Below are 14,856 nucleotides of genomic sequence, written 5' to 3'. Positions count from 1 at the left end.
AAATGTTTAAAAAATAAACCTTCTCTTCTCCAGTGTTCTGCTCCATATTCATCAATAATAGGTATTGATTGGCTCAGCTTCCACATCAATGGTAGCATTTTTATTCCATGTTTTCTGTGCTGTTTGCTAACCCTACTCTAATCACAGTAACAGGGTTGCTAATCCATGCTAATGTGATCTTTTCCTCAGCAGTAGAAGCTAGATATTTAGCTAGCTGTTACTGCTGACCAAGAGGACAAACTGACTGATGGAAAACAGTCCAAAGAATGAGTCTGATCCTGATAATATGAGGTAGAGAGAGACATTCAATCATGGGAGGTAAAATGTCCTCAAGTTCTGGAATGACCTATCAAAGGGAAAGGAGGGAATTAAGGCGCCACCGATTCTCTCTGATTACCTTCAGTCTGTTGCTCTGCCACCAATAATCGTGTTTTGTCCGACCTCATACATTCCCTCATCTTCTCCAGATGTCAGGTTCCTCTCCTCTTCCTAAAACCAACCAAACCTTCACTCCAGACATCTCTGGACTTTGAAGGGACCAGGCCAGCAGGGCCAGGCTGGGTTTTTCCAGAGCTGCCCCACTCCACCCCTCTCAGACACATTTAATCACTCATTTAAAAGACAGAAAACACACATTCTCACAGACAAACTCCTGCTTTCAGATAGCACCACGTTCACGCCTGCACACAGTCAGCATGCCTCACAAACACACTGAAGGAAACATCTCCCACCGACTCTTCAGACAGCATCCAGGAGGACATCAGTCCTAATTTGGTGATAATAAGTTTAGCTAACGCTGCAGGGCCCCCAGCCTCAGACAGGCCATTGTTATATACACTGTGTGGTGTGGTATATACTATGTACAGCGCTGATGTCACCGCTAACGTCTGGACTACTGTATAGCTTCAAGAAGGAAACCCTGCTGCTGGCTGCTCACACACTATTTAGACACAGCCAGGAGTTATCGGCTGTGAGGCTGCAGAGGTATTTAAACAAAGGGGGATTTACTCCATTAGAACATGCAAAGTAGAGGATGGAGGTATTTTAATTGTGTTCTATTATTAATTTCACCTGATGGTTCTGACATGGATCCAAGGTTACTGTTAGAACTGGCTGAAGAAGGAGAAGAAGAAGGAGAAGAAGGAGAAGGAGAAGGAGAAGACTACAAAGTGCTTTACCACTCAGGAACGACAGAAGGCCGGTCAGTTTACACAGAAGGAGACCAAAGAGGCAAAACTGGAGAAATACACTCAAACATGGGAAAAGATTTTCAAAATGAATCAATACAACAACACCAGATTAAACAATATAACAACCAAACCTGCCATATCCAAGTAAGGAAAGAGAAAACCATAAATACAAGGCTATAAGTAATAATAGTGGTAGGACTAGCAAATAGATGCGAAATACATGAAAATAAATAAAAGGTTCAAGAGGACTAAATGAAGAAATATAATAAATACTTAGACAGCATGTTCAGTGGGTAAAAGCAGCTGAGAGGCTGAGGATGTAACCCGTATCCTGATTTGGAGCAAAGCGGTGGAACCTTAGCGATTAGCTGCTGTTGAAACGAGGCCACACAGAGTACTGCAGCGCGCACGAGCACGCGTGTGCACGTTCTGGTCAAATATTTGCCTGCACTCTGAGGCACAGAAGGACTGAAAGGGTGCAAAACAAAGGCCCGGGTAGCAAAGTGATAAAAGACAGGAAGAGTAGAAGAAAACAAAGACAGCGAGAGGGAAGTGACAGAGCGATAGACGAGATGAAAGAGAGGAGAAGATAGCAGGACCTTTATAGATACATGTATATATACACCTACTGTTCAAAGGTCTGGGCTCATCCAGATTATTCCATGTTCTAAAACTCTCACTTTTATCCATGTGCTAACATAACTGCACAAGGGTTTTCTAATCATCAATGAGCCTTTCAACACCATTAGCTAACACAATGTAGCATTAGAACACAGGAGTGATGGTTGCTGGAAATGTTCCTCTGTACCCCTATGGAGATATTCCATTAAAAATCAGCTGTTTACAGATAGAATAGTCATTTACCACATTAACTATGTCTACACTGGATTCATCATTCATTTAATGCTGTCTTCATTGAAAAAAAACTGTTTTCCTTTCAAAAATAGACATTTCTAAGTGAGCCTAAACCTTTGAACGATGCTGTGCATGAATTAACTCTACATTAGTTAGTTTGTCTAAAATAGTTAAAGTTGACCTACATATATGTGTATTTGTGTGTTTTTGTGAGTCTCCACCTTCAGCAGCGTTCTGTGTGACAGATAGAGCTCTATGATTAACGAGCTCTCTCCTCTCAGTATTAATTAGCCGTGTGAACTCCTGTGAACTTTGCTCTCCGCCTTTTAACTCCGCAGGCGAATGTACACAACGACGTGCACGTACACACACGCCGTCACACACACCCTCACCTGGTAGCTACAACATGCATACTTGTGTCACCTCCACCATGTATCATTAGCCCGTTGTGCTGGTGGAGGAGATGCTTTGATAAGTCATTATGAGACGTAGGGATGCACGGCGCTCATGCACGTAGCTGGAAGGAGGGATGCACGGCGCTCATGCACGTAGCTGGAAGGAGGGATGCACGGCGCTCATGCACGTAGCTGGAAGGAGGGATGAACGGTGCTCATGCATGTAGCTGTCAGTCCGTTTTAATGATTTCCCCTGAGCCCTATGTAATGGATAGCATAATTAAAGGAACACTTGCCATTTTTCAGCCTTATCTCCAGTCTAGATGCTTTTAACAGACATCGACCAACCAGATCCCACGACTGGCTTCCAGGGTTATCGTTCACTCTGAAAGCCCGGCAGTGACACAATGGGATCCAATCAGCCGACTAGACGGTAGTTTGAGGCCTCAGCCCTGCAAATATATCATAGCAATACTTACACCAGAATAAATGAATTAAATGTTCTGGATCTGTCTGTTGTTTCCATCATACTGAGGTGTTGTAGTTCTGTAAGCTGAGGACTTCTGGTTCAGAGTTTCCACTATTAAGCCCCGCAGTAATGAATCCAGTTGTTGCTGCACCTCTGTGCTGGTGGGAGCTCTGCTTCATAGAGATACTGGCAGGATCACAGAAATATGGAGGAGGCAGTGGCAGGTTAGAGGCTGGGTGGAAGCTTAAAGGCTCAAAGGAAAATTTTTTCAAGACAAGAAACTAAATGGATTCAGTTGAATTACGCTGTAAACGTGCTACTGATGTGGTCCATCTACTGGAGCACAAAGAGAAGCAGCGACGAAGGCAGACGGTCTGCAAGCAAGCATGGATGGATGGATGGACAGATGGATAGATGGATAGAACTTTTATTGATCCCATGGTGGGGAAGTTTTCAACATGCTCCTACAAGAACTTAGACAGGAAGTGAAAAAATGGAAAAATGAGCTTTTTGGCTGACTTTGTTTTTTTTTTTTTCTACTTCTCACAAACTCCTGATCTTCTCCTCCTCTTTTCTCTCCAGGTGATGAAGGAGACAACTTCTATGTGATTGACCAGGGTGAAGTGGATGTAAGTGGTCGTCACGGAGACACAAGCATGTACACAACACCTTTGGAGTAAATTATCTAAATATACACTACCAGTCAAAAGTTTGGTACACCTTCACACTGGAACCATGCATGTAGAGACCATCACACCTCCTCCTCCATGCTTCATGGTGGAACCATGCATGTAGAGACCATCACACCTCCTCCTCCATGCTTCATGGTGGAACCATGCATGTAGAGACCATCACACCTCCTCCTCCATGCTTCACAGTGGAACCATGCATGTAGAGACCATCACACCTCCTCCTCCATGCTTCACAGTGGAACCATGCATGTAGAGACCACCATACCTCCTCCTCCATGCTTCACGGTGAGAACCATGCATGTAGAGACCACCATACCTCCTCCTCCATGCTTCACGGTGGGAACCATGCATGTAGAGACCACCATACCTCCTCCTCCATGCTTCACGGTGGGAACCATGCATGTAGAGACCACCATACCTCCTCCTCCATGCTTCACGGTGGGAACCATGCATGTAGAGACCATCCGTTCACCTTTTCTGGTCTCACAAAGACACGGCAGGTTGAACCAAAGATCTCAGATTTGGACTCATCAGACCAAAGCCCAGATCTCCACTGGTCTAATGTCCATTCTTGGTGTTTCCGTGTCCAAACTAATCTCTTCTACTTGTTGCTTTTCCTTAGTAGTGGTTTCTTAGCAGCTCTTGGATCATAAAGGCCTGATTGATCAGTCTCCTCTGAACAGTAGATGTAGAGATGCTGCTAGAACTCTGGGTGGCATTTATCTGGGCTCTAATCTGAGCTGCTGATAACTTGCCATCTCGGAGCTGGAGACTCACATGAACTTCTCCTCAGCAGCAGAGGAGACTCTTGGTCTTCCTTTCCTGGGGCAGTCCTCATGGGAACCAGTTTGGTCGGAGCGATTGATGGTTTTTGCGACTGCACTTGGAGATACATTCAAAGTCCTTGTAGGTTCCTGGGTAGTTCCTAGATGGTTCATGGTAGGTTTCTAAGTAGTTCCTAGATGGCTTCTCGTAGGTTTCTGGGTAGTTACTAGATGGTTCCTTCATTCAAAGTTCTTGAAATGTTCCTGATGGACTACCTTCATGTGTTAAAATAATGATGGACTTCCTTGTAGGTTCCTGGGTAGTTCCTTGATGGTTCTTGGTAGGTTCCTGGGTAGTTCCTAGATGGTTTCTTGAGGATTCATTCAAAGTTTTTGCAGTTTTCCGGACTGACTGACCTTCAGGTCTTAAAGTAATGATGGACTGTCGTTTCTCTTAGCTGATTGGTTCTTGTCATAATATGGATTCTAACAGTTGTCAAATAGGGCTGTCAACTGTGGACCAACCGGACTTCTGCACAACACTAATGATGGTCCCAACCCCATTAAGAAGGAAGAAACTCCCCTAATGAACCTTAACAAGGAAGACCTGTGAAGTGAAACCATTTCAGGTTCTACCTCATGAAGCTCATCCAGAGAATGCCAGGAGTGTTCAAAGCAGGAATCAAAGCAAAGAATCTAAAATGTAAAACATTTTTTGACTTATTTCACACTTGTTTGTTTACTACATAATTCCAGGTGTGTTCATTCATAGTTTTGATGCCTTCAGTGAGAATCTACAATGGTAATAGTCATGAAGATATAGAAAAACCATCAACTGAGAAGGTGTGTGGTAGTGTATGTTAAATAGATCAAAGCCAGATATTCCTAAAATGATCTAATTCTGTTTGCATCATGTCGGTAAGAAGGATGGTGAGTCAGTGGAAAGCCCGGTCTCCTCCTCCAACAAAGGGCAGGTTGTAGATCTGCCCCCATGTTTTCTCCTCTTCAAAGTTCAGTTCCACTCCGATGGCAATCTGAACACGGCTCTATAGAGTCGAACTCACTGTGAAGGCACCCAAACTGAGAACATCTTTTGTCTTTGCGAGCCTAACACAGAGCGGTAGAGTTAAGTGGAGAGATAAAACAGGAGCTGATGGAAAGTTAAACAGGAAGTGACCTTATCAGCTTACAGCTCTGAGACGCTGGTAAGAGGAGAGAAGCTAGTCGCTGAGCCTGCCAGCACTGTTGACCTGCCTGAAGGAAAGAAGGAGCATAGACATAATGAGATGGTGCTCTGATAGAATAACACTGAACTCTGATTCTGGCTGCGTTGACGTGCTTCATCTCTGGTGTAAAAGTTTCTGGTCTGAGGAAGAGGAATGAGTCATGATTGTTTTCCACTAAAGGGGAGCTGTGTTCATATTTAACTTATTTTTAGGTCAGATACCAGACAGAAAATTCAGTAAAGATGAAACTAAAAATATCTGCAAACTCTGTTCATGCTGTAGAAATTTAATACTTTGGACATGTTGGCATGAAGTGTGAAGAAGACCAAACGAAGTCAGATATTAATTTGGCCTCAGGAGATTGAATAAAGTTTTATAGATCTGGACCCGTTCCATCTGAGGCCAGAGGAGAGATGTTTTTGGGTTAGAGACTTTTTATAGTTTGGCAGAAAGACGGATTTAAGGATTGACCTATTAGATTTTGGTGGTCAGAAGTTAAGTTTTCTGTGACCTTTATTGTAAACAGGACAAATCAAAACAAGGAGTTTTATTACATTTGGAATGAAAACCCACTTAGACTCGAGGATAAATGTGATAAATGTTTGTTGTCGAAGGTCGCTGGGATCTCACTAAAGATGCTTTTGGCAGCGACTCAAGAATTCATCAGCTGATTATGACACACACTGACATTCATGTTTTATAGGATAAAATGATGAAATGATGAATTTTCTGTCCAAAGAAATCCAGTCGGCAGTGAGGGCATAAGATAAGATAATCCTTTATTACTCCCCATGTCAGGGGAAATTTCCATGACTCCAGTCTGTCTTTTCCTCTCCTTTCTGTGTGACAGAGTTCTGTGTAACATCTGATAGTCAATGGAGGATGATGTTAGTCTCACAACAGTGACTGTTTCAGGGAAACGATTGTTTTTATTTTCTTAGCCAATCTTACAGCTGTGTTTTTTTTGGGTTGTCATTTCTTGGTAGAGTTGGTCAGAAGCAGCCTGTTGTTTTTCCACAGGTTGGTTTCTGCAGCGCTCTGACCTACAAATCTACACTTTCATTTATCAGACGCTTTTATTCACAGCAACGTCCATCTGAGAGCAGATCCACCAGCTAGAGTCTAGTCAGGAGAAGACAACCTGAAGTAGAGCCATAAAACAGGTTCTGGTGTGATAATAGGACCGTGATGTCTACAGGAAGTGCAGACGGAATAGACATTTTTATTTAGTTAGTCATCTCTGGGCTGCACAGTGGTTCAGTGGTTAGCACCGTGGCCTCGCAGCTACAACATTCCTGGTTCACATCCTGGCCTGGTTCTGGGATCTTTGGAGTCTCCATGTTCTCCTGCTGGGTTCTCCAGGTTCTCCAGCTTCCTCCCACAGTCCAGAAACATGCTGAGGTTAATTAGTGATTCTAAACTGTCTGTAGGTGTGAATGAGCTTGTTTGTCTCTATGTGTAGCCCTGTGACAGACTGTTACCTGTCCAGGTGAACCTTCAGCCTCAGTCAGCTGGGATAGACTCCGCCTCCTCACTTTGTTCTACTGAGGATTAAGCGGTGTATAGATGATGGATGGGTATTTATTTTTTGCAGTCTGTTTTTAGTCTTTTCTTAGCTGTGTAACTTTGTGCTCAGACCTGAATAGTTTTTGCTGCTTGCCGTAGAATCACATCCCAGACTGGGGTTTTTTATTCACGCCGTCTTTCTTAGGATTTCCAGAACGCTGCTCCAGGCCCAACTTGCTCAGTCCTGCAGCCACGGCGTCGCTTTCTGCCTTTATTGTTCCTCCAGTGTGTTGAACTGGAGCCGCTATGTTCTCCAGTGAATCTGCTCCCACAGCCAGAACCCTGTCATCCTGCAGTGGGAAGACTCGTCTCCTCAGCCTCACCCAGACCCAGCACCATGCTCCTCTGTGTCTCCGTCGCCTCAGACAGCCTCCCAGACGCAGCCCAAGCACTAAACTGCTCCAAGATCAGTGGCGAGGTTATTAAAGTGTGGAGATGTCTCTCATTAGATGGGGTGTAAATCTGCCAGCATCCCATAAACTGCCTGAAAGCTGACAACTCCTGCCACTAATGTAAACACCCTCCATGTCTGCACTCACTCACATACATGAGTCTGTGTTTAAGTAGGAGGTTAAAGCTCTCAGTCCATTTCATTCATCTTATTGGACAAAAATAAATGCTGTTTGTAGTGAAATATTGAATGTCTTGAAATCACAGGTATCTAGAAATTTGTGAGTGAAAGCTTTAAGATGCTGCAGATTGAGAACAAAGCGCGACAGACCCTCACTCTGTCACATTTAACAGACCTCAGAAACACCACAAACACAAATACGCTGCTGCTCATCGCTCTGCAGCACTGTGGCTTCTTAATTAACAGGAACATACATGTCTACATACCACGACAGCTGCAGGACAAATGCTGTTCAAGACGGGATTATTTTAGTTTTCTTTGATATAATGGAAGCTCTCAGTCCTGAGGTTCCACCGTCTCTGCAGGTTTCACCCCAGATTTACTCTTTCTCAGGTTTTAACGCTTGAAACGGTTCAACCTCTTGAAAGTGATTGTGAAGCTCTATGGCGGGGTGTCCAACATGAGGCCCGTGGTCCAAAAGTGGTCCTCCAGAGGGTCCAATCCGGTCCTCAGAGTGGAAAAATTACAGAGAAGACATTAACTGCAGATTGTAAATTAGTAAAACTATGAATTTAAAATCATTTCTAGACCATGACAAGTTGTTTGGATCAGAAAGTAAAATAGATTGTTCTTTGTTCTTTTGTCGTTTTGTGTCTCATTTTTGTAATATTCTCTCTTGTTTTTGGTGTTTTTGTCTTTCTTTGTCTGACTTTTGTTGTCTCATGTTTTTGTCATTTTGTTTCTCGTTTTTTTTGTTTTGTGTTTTTTTGGCTTATTTTTGTCATTTTGTGTTTTTCTGTATTTGTTGTTTTGAGCATCGTTTTTGTTTCTGTTGTGTTTCTGACTGTGTTGTTTGTCTATTTTTTTGTCATTTTGTTTCAGGCTTTTGTAATTTTTGGACTCATTTGTGTCAATCTGTTTGTCTTGTTTTTGTCGTTTGTCCATTTTTTTTGTCTCTTTTTAGTTTTGTTTCGTTTCTCATTTGTCTAACTTTCTGTCTTTTTGTGTCTCATTTTTAAAAATTGTTTTGTCTTGTTTTGTCTTATTTTTGTCATTTTGATCATAAAGTAAATCCTCCATGGTTCAGTTCCAGGTGACTAAATGTTGTGTTCCTTTGTAGACACTCTGTGATCTGGAAGTTGTAATGTGGAAATGATAAACTGAGGATGAATGTTGATGAAACTGAACTTATTTTTTGTTGATAAATTTCAGGTTGTTCATGATGTTTAGCAAAAAGATAATTCCTTAAATGTGAACATTTTTGCACTAAAGCAAAGGAGCCATTAGGAGTTGTGGTTAATTATTGGTTATTATTCTGTGGTTTTACTGGTTTTACTGGTTTTACTGGTCCGGATCACTGGAGAGCTGAATCCTGAACTAAAATGAGTTTGACATCCCTGATTTATGGGATCACATGTACAGCAGTGCAGACCGAACAAGGACTTCCAGGTCAGGAGATACCTGAGGACCGGACTGGGAGTCAGACCTTTGTGCTCTGATGTAACACGTTTACAGCTTTCATGTGCTTGTTGTCTGCAGCCTGCATCTGTTTGAAGCCAGCCCAGTTCAAGGTGAAGGATGAGTCCACTGAGCTCCACTCTGAACCAGAATAAAGGAGGAGAAAGCCTCTCTCCCTCTTTTCTGTGTTGTTAAGTCACCAGGATAGCGGATAGTGTGTCGACAGGTGAAACCGTAACCCCCCCAGAGACGGCCTCAGTGGGTCCAACTGAGGCTGTATTGTCTGCAGAGCTATAGTGGCTGGCCTAAATACAGCCGTGCATGTGTGTGCACGTAGGTGACCGAGCATGTGTGGGTTTCAGATGTGAGCATAGACCCTCTGCCTCAGCCTCCTGACCTCCATCACTCCCAAATCACACCAAAGACAAGACAAAGGAAATAAAGGGATTGATGGAGAGATAGCAGGGATAGAGGGCCTTTCAGAGGGTCTCATCTGAGGGCTTAGTGGAGATCAAATGCTTCAGCACAAACCTGGGGAGCAAATCAAACAGCTCGGAAACAAACTGAGGAGGAGGAGAGGGGGAGGACGGGGCTGGAGGAGCTGGAATGTTTGGAAATGTATGGAAAGTTTCTTCAGCAGTTTTTGCTTTTCCTCAGACCCCCTCCATCTCTGTTTCTCTTCTGTCTGCAGGTGTATGTGAATGGTGAGTGGGTGACCAGCATTGGAGAAGGAGGTAGCTTTGGAGAGCTGGCCCTGATCTATGGAACCCCCAGAGCTGCCACCGTCAAGGCCAAGACTGACCTCAAACTGTGGGGCATCGACCGGGACAGCTACCGGCGCATCCTCATGGTAGGAACCTCTCATCATGTACCTTCATCTGCTGTCAGTCTGCAGCCTCCTGGTTGGTTTAAAGCTCGACTTCAGCAACCTCCAAGGTCCATGGAGAAGAGAACAGTCTCCATCAACACCTTCATTGTGAGACCGACACGTTTTGGCTCATGGACTTCATAAAGTTCATCATTCAACACATTTAAATAAGATAAAACATTCTGTTGTTAGATGTCTTGAATAAAAGACGACAGGACGCAGAATGCTCTAACAAACTCACTGGGTGAACATCAGCTGCTTCCTTCATCACAAATTAGAGGGAATATTAGTAACAGGGGTGCTATGTCGCCACCAACAGGCAAGGAAAGTATCTGCACGTTTAGAAAGTGCGCCACCTACAGGAAAGGAGAGTTACAGCTGCAGTTTAACAGCAGCTGGTTCCTGAGTTCCATCTGAAACTGGAATAATTTGTGTTTGTGGGGTTATGCATGTCTGCTAATGTCTTTGTGTTGTCTAACTAAAGGGATATGTCAGCAGCTTTTACTTTCTTCTATTATTTCCTTTCAGCATCACACTCTAAAGATGGACCAGTGTGGTTACCATCGCTCTATTTACTCTTACCGTTATTCAGCAGAAACTACGCTCTGTTTTTCAAAGCGCTTGCATTTTAGTTAAATAGGAAAAATATGAAACGTTAAGCAGACGCTCCAGTGTCAGCCACATTATCACACAGCACAGAAATATGAGTTCACACACAGTAAAAATGAACTCCAGTACGCTCTTCACTCATCATTCATCCTCCTTCTCTTGCTCTGTTTTCTCCCACTCAGCCACTTAAGACTCCTTAAACACTTAAAACTGTCTCTTTCATTTTTTATCCTCCAAATACACTCGCTTTCATGCACACATTAACACACACACAGGAGTCTATCCTCCCGTTTTAATGCCGCTCTAGTTTTCTTACTAGATGAAGAACGGTGCAAAGTGGAGGGGGAGGCCTGTGGAGGACAGAAAGGGTCGGGTCTAATGCCTGAACTCACACTTTCTGCTCCAGGAGCTTATCTAACAGGAATGTCTAAATGTTTAAACTGGAAACACAAGGTGCTCTGCCCGAGCTGTCATGTAGCGACACACATTCTGGGTGTGTTGGAGCTCCTTTTCCAGCTAAATACTTCCTCAGACGTCCCTGACACTTTATTCCAAATAAATTAGATGGACTTTAATTAACCTTTGGGACTCCATTTGAGCCCTCAGCAGTGAAACTATGTTCAGACTGAGCCAGCAGAGATGGAAAAGCGTCTCAGCTCGGTGTACAGCTGGCACCGACCTGCCCAGCACTCATGTCACCTCTTAAGCACATAGTTAAAGCGGGGCACCGTTTGCCCCGGTAACCTTTCTCTGAGAGCATTCTGTCTCTGCAGCCTTCATTCCTTCGTTCCTTCCAGCAGCAGCAGCGGGAGGGGAGACGGGGTGAAACAGAATTCAATTATGTGAACCTGTAGTTAATTATTGCTGTCAATGATTTGTAAAGCTGTTTTTACAAAGTGTGGTATTCTGGCAGCGTCCTGCGCCAGCACAATGAGCATCTGTGTGTAATATGTGTGTGTTTCCCAGGAAGAGTTATGTGTCTGCAGCTGGTTAGCTCGCAGCTCAGAAGGTGTGCTCCATCGCTTCGTTGTTTTCCCATCTGCCTCCTGCACTGCTTCTCTGCTGGGGCTCCAAACTGCACCATGATTAAGTGTAATTTAAATAGCTTCACATTTACAGTCACTAATTAACTCCCATTTCAAGAAGCTGATATGCTTGAGCAACTTTATCAACTTCTGCTTGAGTTTAATCTGAAAGTTCACCAGTTTTTATGCCGGTTTGTGAAACACAAAAGTACGAGTCTTGTCACGATTCAGTGAGTTGCCAGAAAATGACAACCCTTTAATCGTTTTAGATATTTAAACACACAAAATGTTTGTTGTTAGATTTATCAGGATGGGACAGTGCATATTCATGAACCAACAATCTCATCAGTTTGCACAAGGTTGCAGTAAATGAGCCGGGTTTAGCTCAAGGCTAAATTCAGTCCATTATCCCAAACATGAAGAAAAACATACAGACAGATAAAAACAACACAGTAAAACAAAGACAGTGACAAATGAATTCTTGGACAGTGCGTTCTAATCAGAGCTGTTAGTAACCGTGCCTTTTTTTAGAGAGCCTGATGTTCTCAATGTTTAATAGTCAATCAGCCGTGCTTTATCCTGTCTCTGAAAACAGACAGAGGTGGAGCTTTCTCTGATGGCTGTAGGTAAAGTATTCCAATTTCAACTTTCTACAGGAGCAGCTTCTTCAAACTACGTTACAAAAACCACAAGGGGAAAGAAATAAAGATCGTTTTCAACATTTGAAAAGTAACTTTGTGCAGAAAATCTAATGTAAAATGCATCTTTAAGGAGCATTTCCTGTTTCAGTGACAGAAGTTTTGCACAAATATTGACCAAAGTGTCAAAAATAAAAACTGTTTATGGAGGTCATCCCATTTCTTCGGCTCCCCAGATTCTTCCTCCTGACCTACAGAAAACCTACCCAGGAATTAGTCTGATCCTTAGACCCTGTGAGCGTTTACAGCCCGTCTAGATTCCAGATGTGGACCAGATAGAGCAGCTAACCTTTGTTCTAAACCTGCACTGGTTACAGCCTGTGGGTTAACTCATTATGCAAGAACAGAAAACTACAGAAAGTTCTTTGAAGAACCTACCAGAGAAGTCCAGGTGATTTCTACTGGAGCTCCTACGATCACCATGACCTGGATGACTGAGGATCTACACAGAGACAACTTGTGAAATATTTATTGATTAACTGATTAATCATTTCGTCTAGGAAATTAGTTTCAAGAACTCAAGTTTCTCACCAAGAGTCATCGAAAGATGTTCAATTCAAGAACCTACCAGAGGAGTCCAGGTGATTTCTACTACGAATTGACGTGTGAGTCGATGCAAATAGACAATCCCAGCTTTGTGTAAGAGCGGCTACATGTTTATGTTTACCCTTGAAGAGTTCATCTGTAGATTGTTCTCCACACACAACGACATGACACAAACACACTGCATTACAGAGCCAACCGGTGTGTCGATGACAGTTTATGGACGACGTGGATCAGATCCCTCCACCACGTCCAGAAGAACCCTCAGTAAACAGCACCGTGTGTGATAAACTCTCCCTCCTTCAGGTTGTAACCAGTCATACAATACCCAGCTTGTTGTGTCATCCTGGTATTCAAACAGCCATTAACAGACCACCGTCAACAAACACAAGACGTTCTACCAGGAGATGAGCAGGGATGAGAGGAGTGCATGCGTCCCGTTGGACAGAGATAAAGGTGATGTAGATGGAGGCGTGAGGTACAGTGGGTTTAGTCTGGCTTCGCTCCACACCTCAAGGCTTTGATGATTCCACCTCAAAGACGGCAGCAGACAGAGGCTGGTTCATCTTCAACCGCAGGAGGAGCGAACGCATCAGGAGACTGTCGGCATGAATCATGAGCTCAGGCCTCCCAAGTAGACGGAGATAAAACGCAGAGGGGAGAAGGATGTGCACCAGCAAAATAAGGGATCATTTGAAATATCAGAATCAGGAATTTACAGAAGTATCATTTCATTCCTCCCAGTCTCAGATTGTCCACTGGTCGCATAAATCTGTACTACTGTATAATGTAGTGTTCTGGATGTACAGTAAGACTTTAAGGAGTGTGTGTGTGTGTGTGTGTGTATTTGTTTACACACACACTTGCTTAACAAGCAAGTTTTGTCTGCAGCGAAACATAAGTGGCAGAACTAAAAACAGACTTCACACACACACACACACACACACACACACACACACACACACACACACACACACACACACACACACACACACACACACACACACACACACACACACACACACTCGAATCATTTATCCAGGAGGGAGGCAGTGCGGGCTAGAATTCCTTTAATCAAGTTGTTTACCATTCTGAGCCTGACGTTGAATCACTTGGGAACGTTTTCTCCCCTTTTAAGACAAAATGTGAAATTATATGAAATTAGAGGCAGCAGCGAGTCTCTTACGCTCTAAAGACACCCCAAGCTTCAATATATCATTTCCATATGCAACGGCAGACGCAGGGCGGACAGGATCATCTCTCCTCACCCTCTCCGTCTCCTCATGCTGCTGCTCTGAGTGCTTCCATAGAGGAGAAGTGCAGCTAGCGAGCGGTCCTCTGGGTCTGGACTTGTCAGGAAGCACCTGATCTCCATGGCAGAGGGGAAAGTCCCGGGTGGGTCGGTGGGCCACACACAGACGTATACGTGCCGTAAACATGAGCACACACCCACAGACATGACCCCTGAACTGACATCTATTAATCACAGATCACACTCTCATTTTACAGCACACATATTTTACATTTTCTAGCTCAGTTACAGCAAATAGATCGACATGCAAGAAAAGTGCAATAAATGAGGAAAGAAAATCCTCTGTAGAGAGCAAAGGTTTGGACTGGGATTATAAGACAAAATGTTTCATTTGCAAAAGATGCATGGTGGTGCTTTAGAGATGTTCTTAACTGGATCTCTGTGGCAACAAACAAGAGCAGATTTGGTGCAAAGCTCTTTCTGAAACCTGCACGCCGAAGTAGTAGTTACTGAGATCTCTTTAGATTAGAATGACTAGAAGACGGTAAAGAGAGAACCCCACTGGTTGCTGCTTCTTTGTGAAATTTGACAAATGTTTCCTGTGTCACTCAATAACTCTCGAAACAAGATGTTCTGTGTAATAACCGTGATCGAAGTATTCTATGGGACAGCAGT

At 43.5% G+C, this 14,856-nt stretch overlaps 1 protein-coding gene across 4 annotated transcripts in view; it reads left to right on the top strand.

Moving 5' to 3' along the window:
- Positions 1 to 14,856, top strand: part of prkar1b (protein kinase, cAMP-dependent, regulatory, type I, beta) — a 79,928-nt gene that overhangs the window by 50,932 nt on the left and 14,140 nt on the right. For all 4 annotated transcript variants that reach the window (XM_022195327.2, XM_051940886.1, XM_022195328.2 and 1 more), the window contains 2 exons: positions 3,492 to 3,538; positions 9,878 to 10,036. In XM_022195327.2, the coding sequence (XP_022051019.1) occupies positions 3,492 to 3,538; positions 9,878 to 10,036 (206 nt within the window). The remainder of the gene's footprint in view (positions 1 to 3,491; positions 3,539 to 9,877; positions 10,037 to 14,856) is intronic.

The sequence above is a fragment of the Acanthochromis polyacanthus genome, chromosome 21 (genome assembly GCF_021347895.1).
Source record: "Acanthochromis polyacanthus isolate Apoly-LR-REF ecotype Palm Island chromosome 21, KAUST_Apoly_ChrSc, whole genome shotgun sequence".
Taxonomy (NCBI): Eukaryota; Metazoa; Chordata; class Actinopteri; family Pomacentridae; genus Acanthochromis; species Acanthochromis polyacanthus.
Note: the sequence above shows the minus strand (reverse complement) of the source record. Positions and strands in the feature narration are given on the sequence as shown.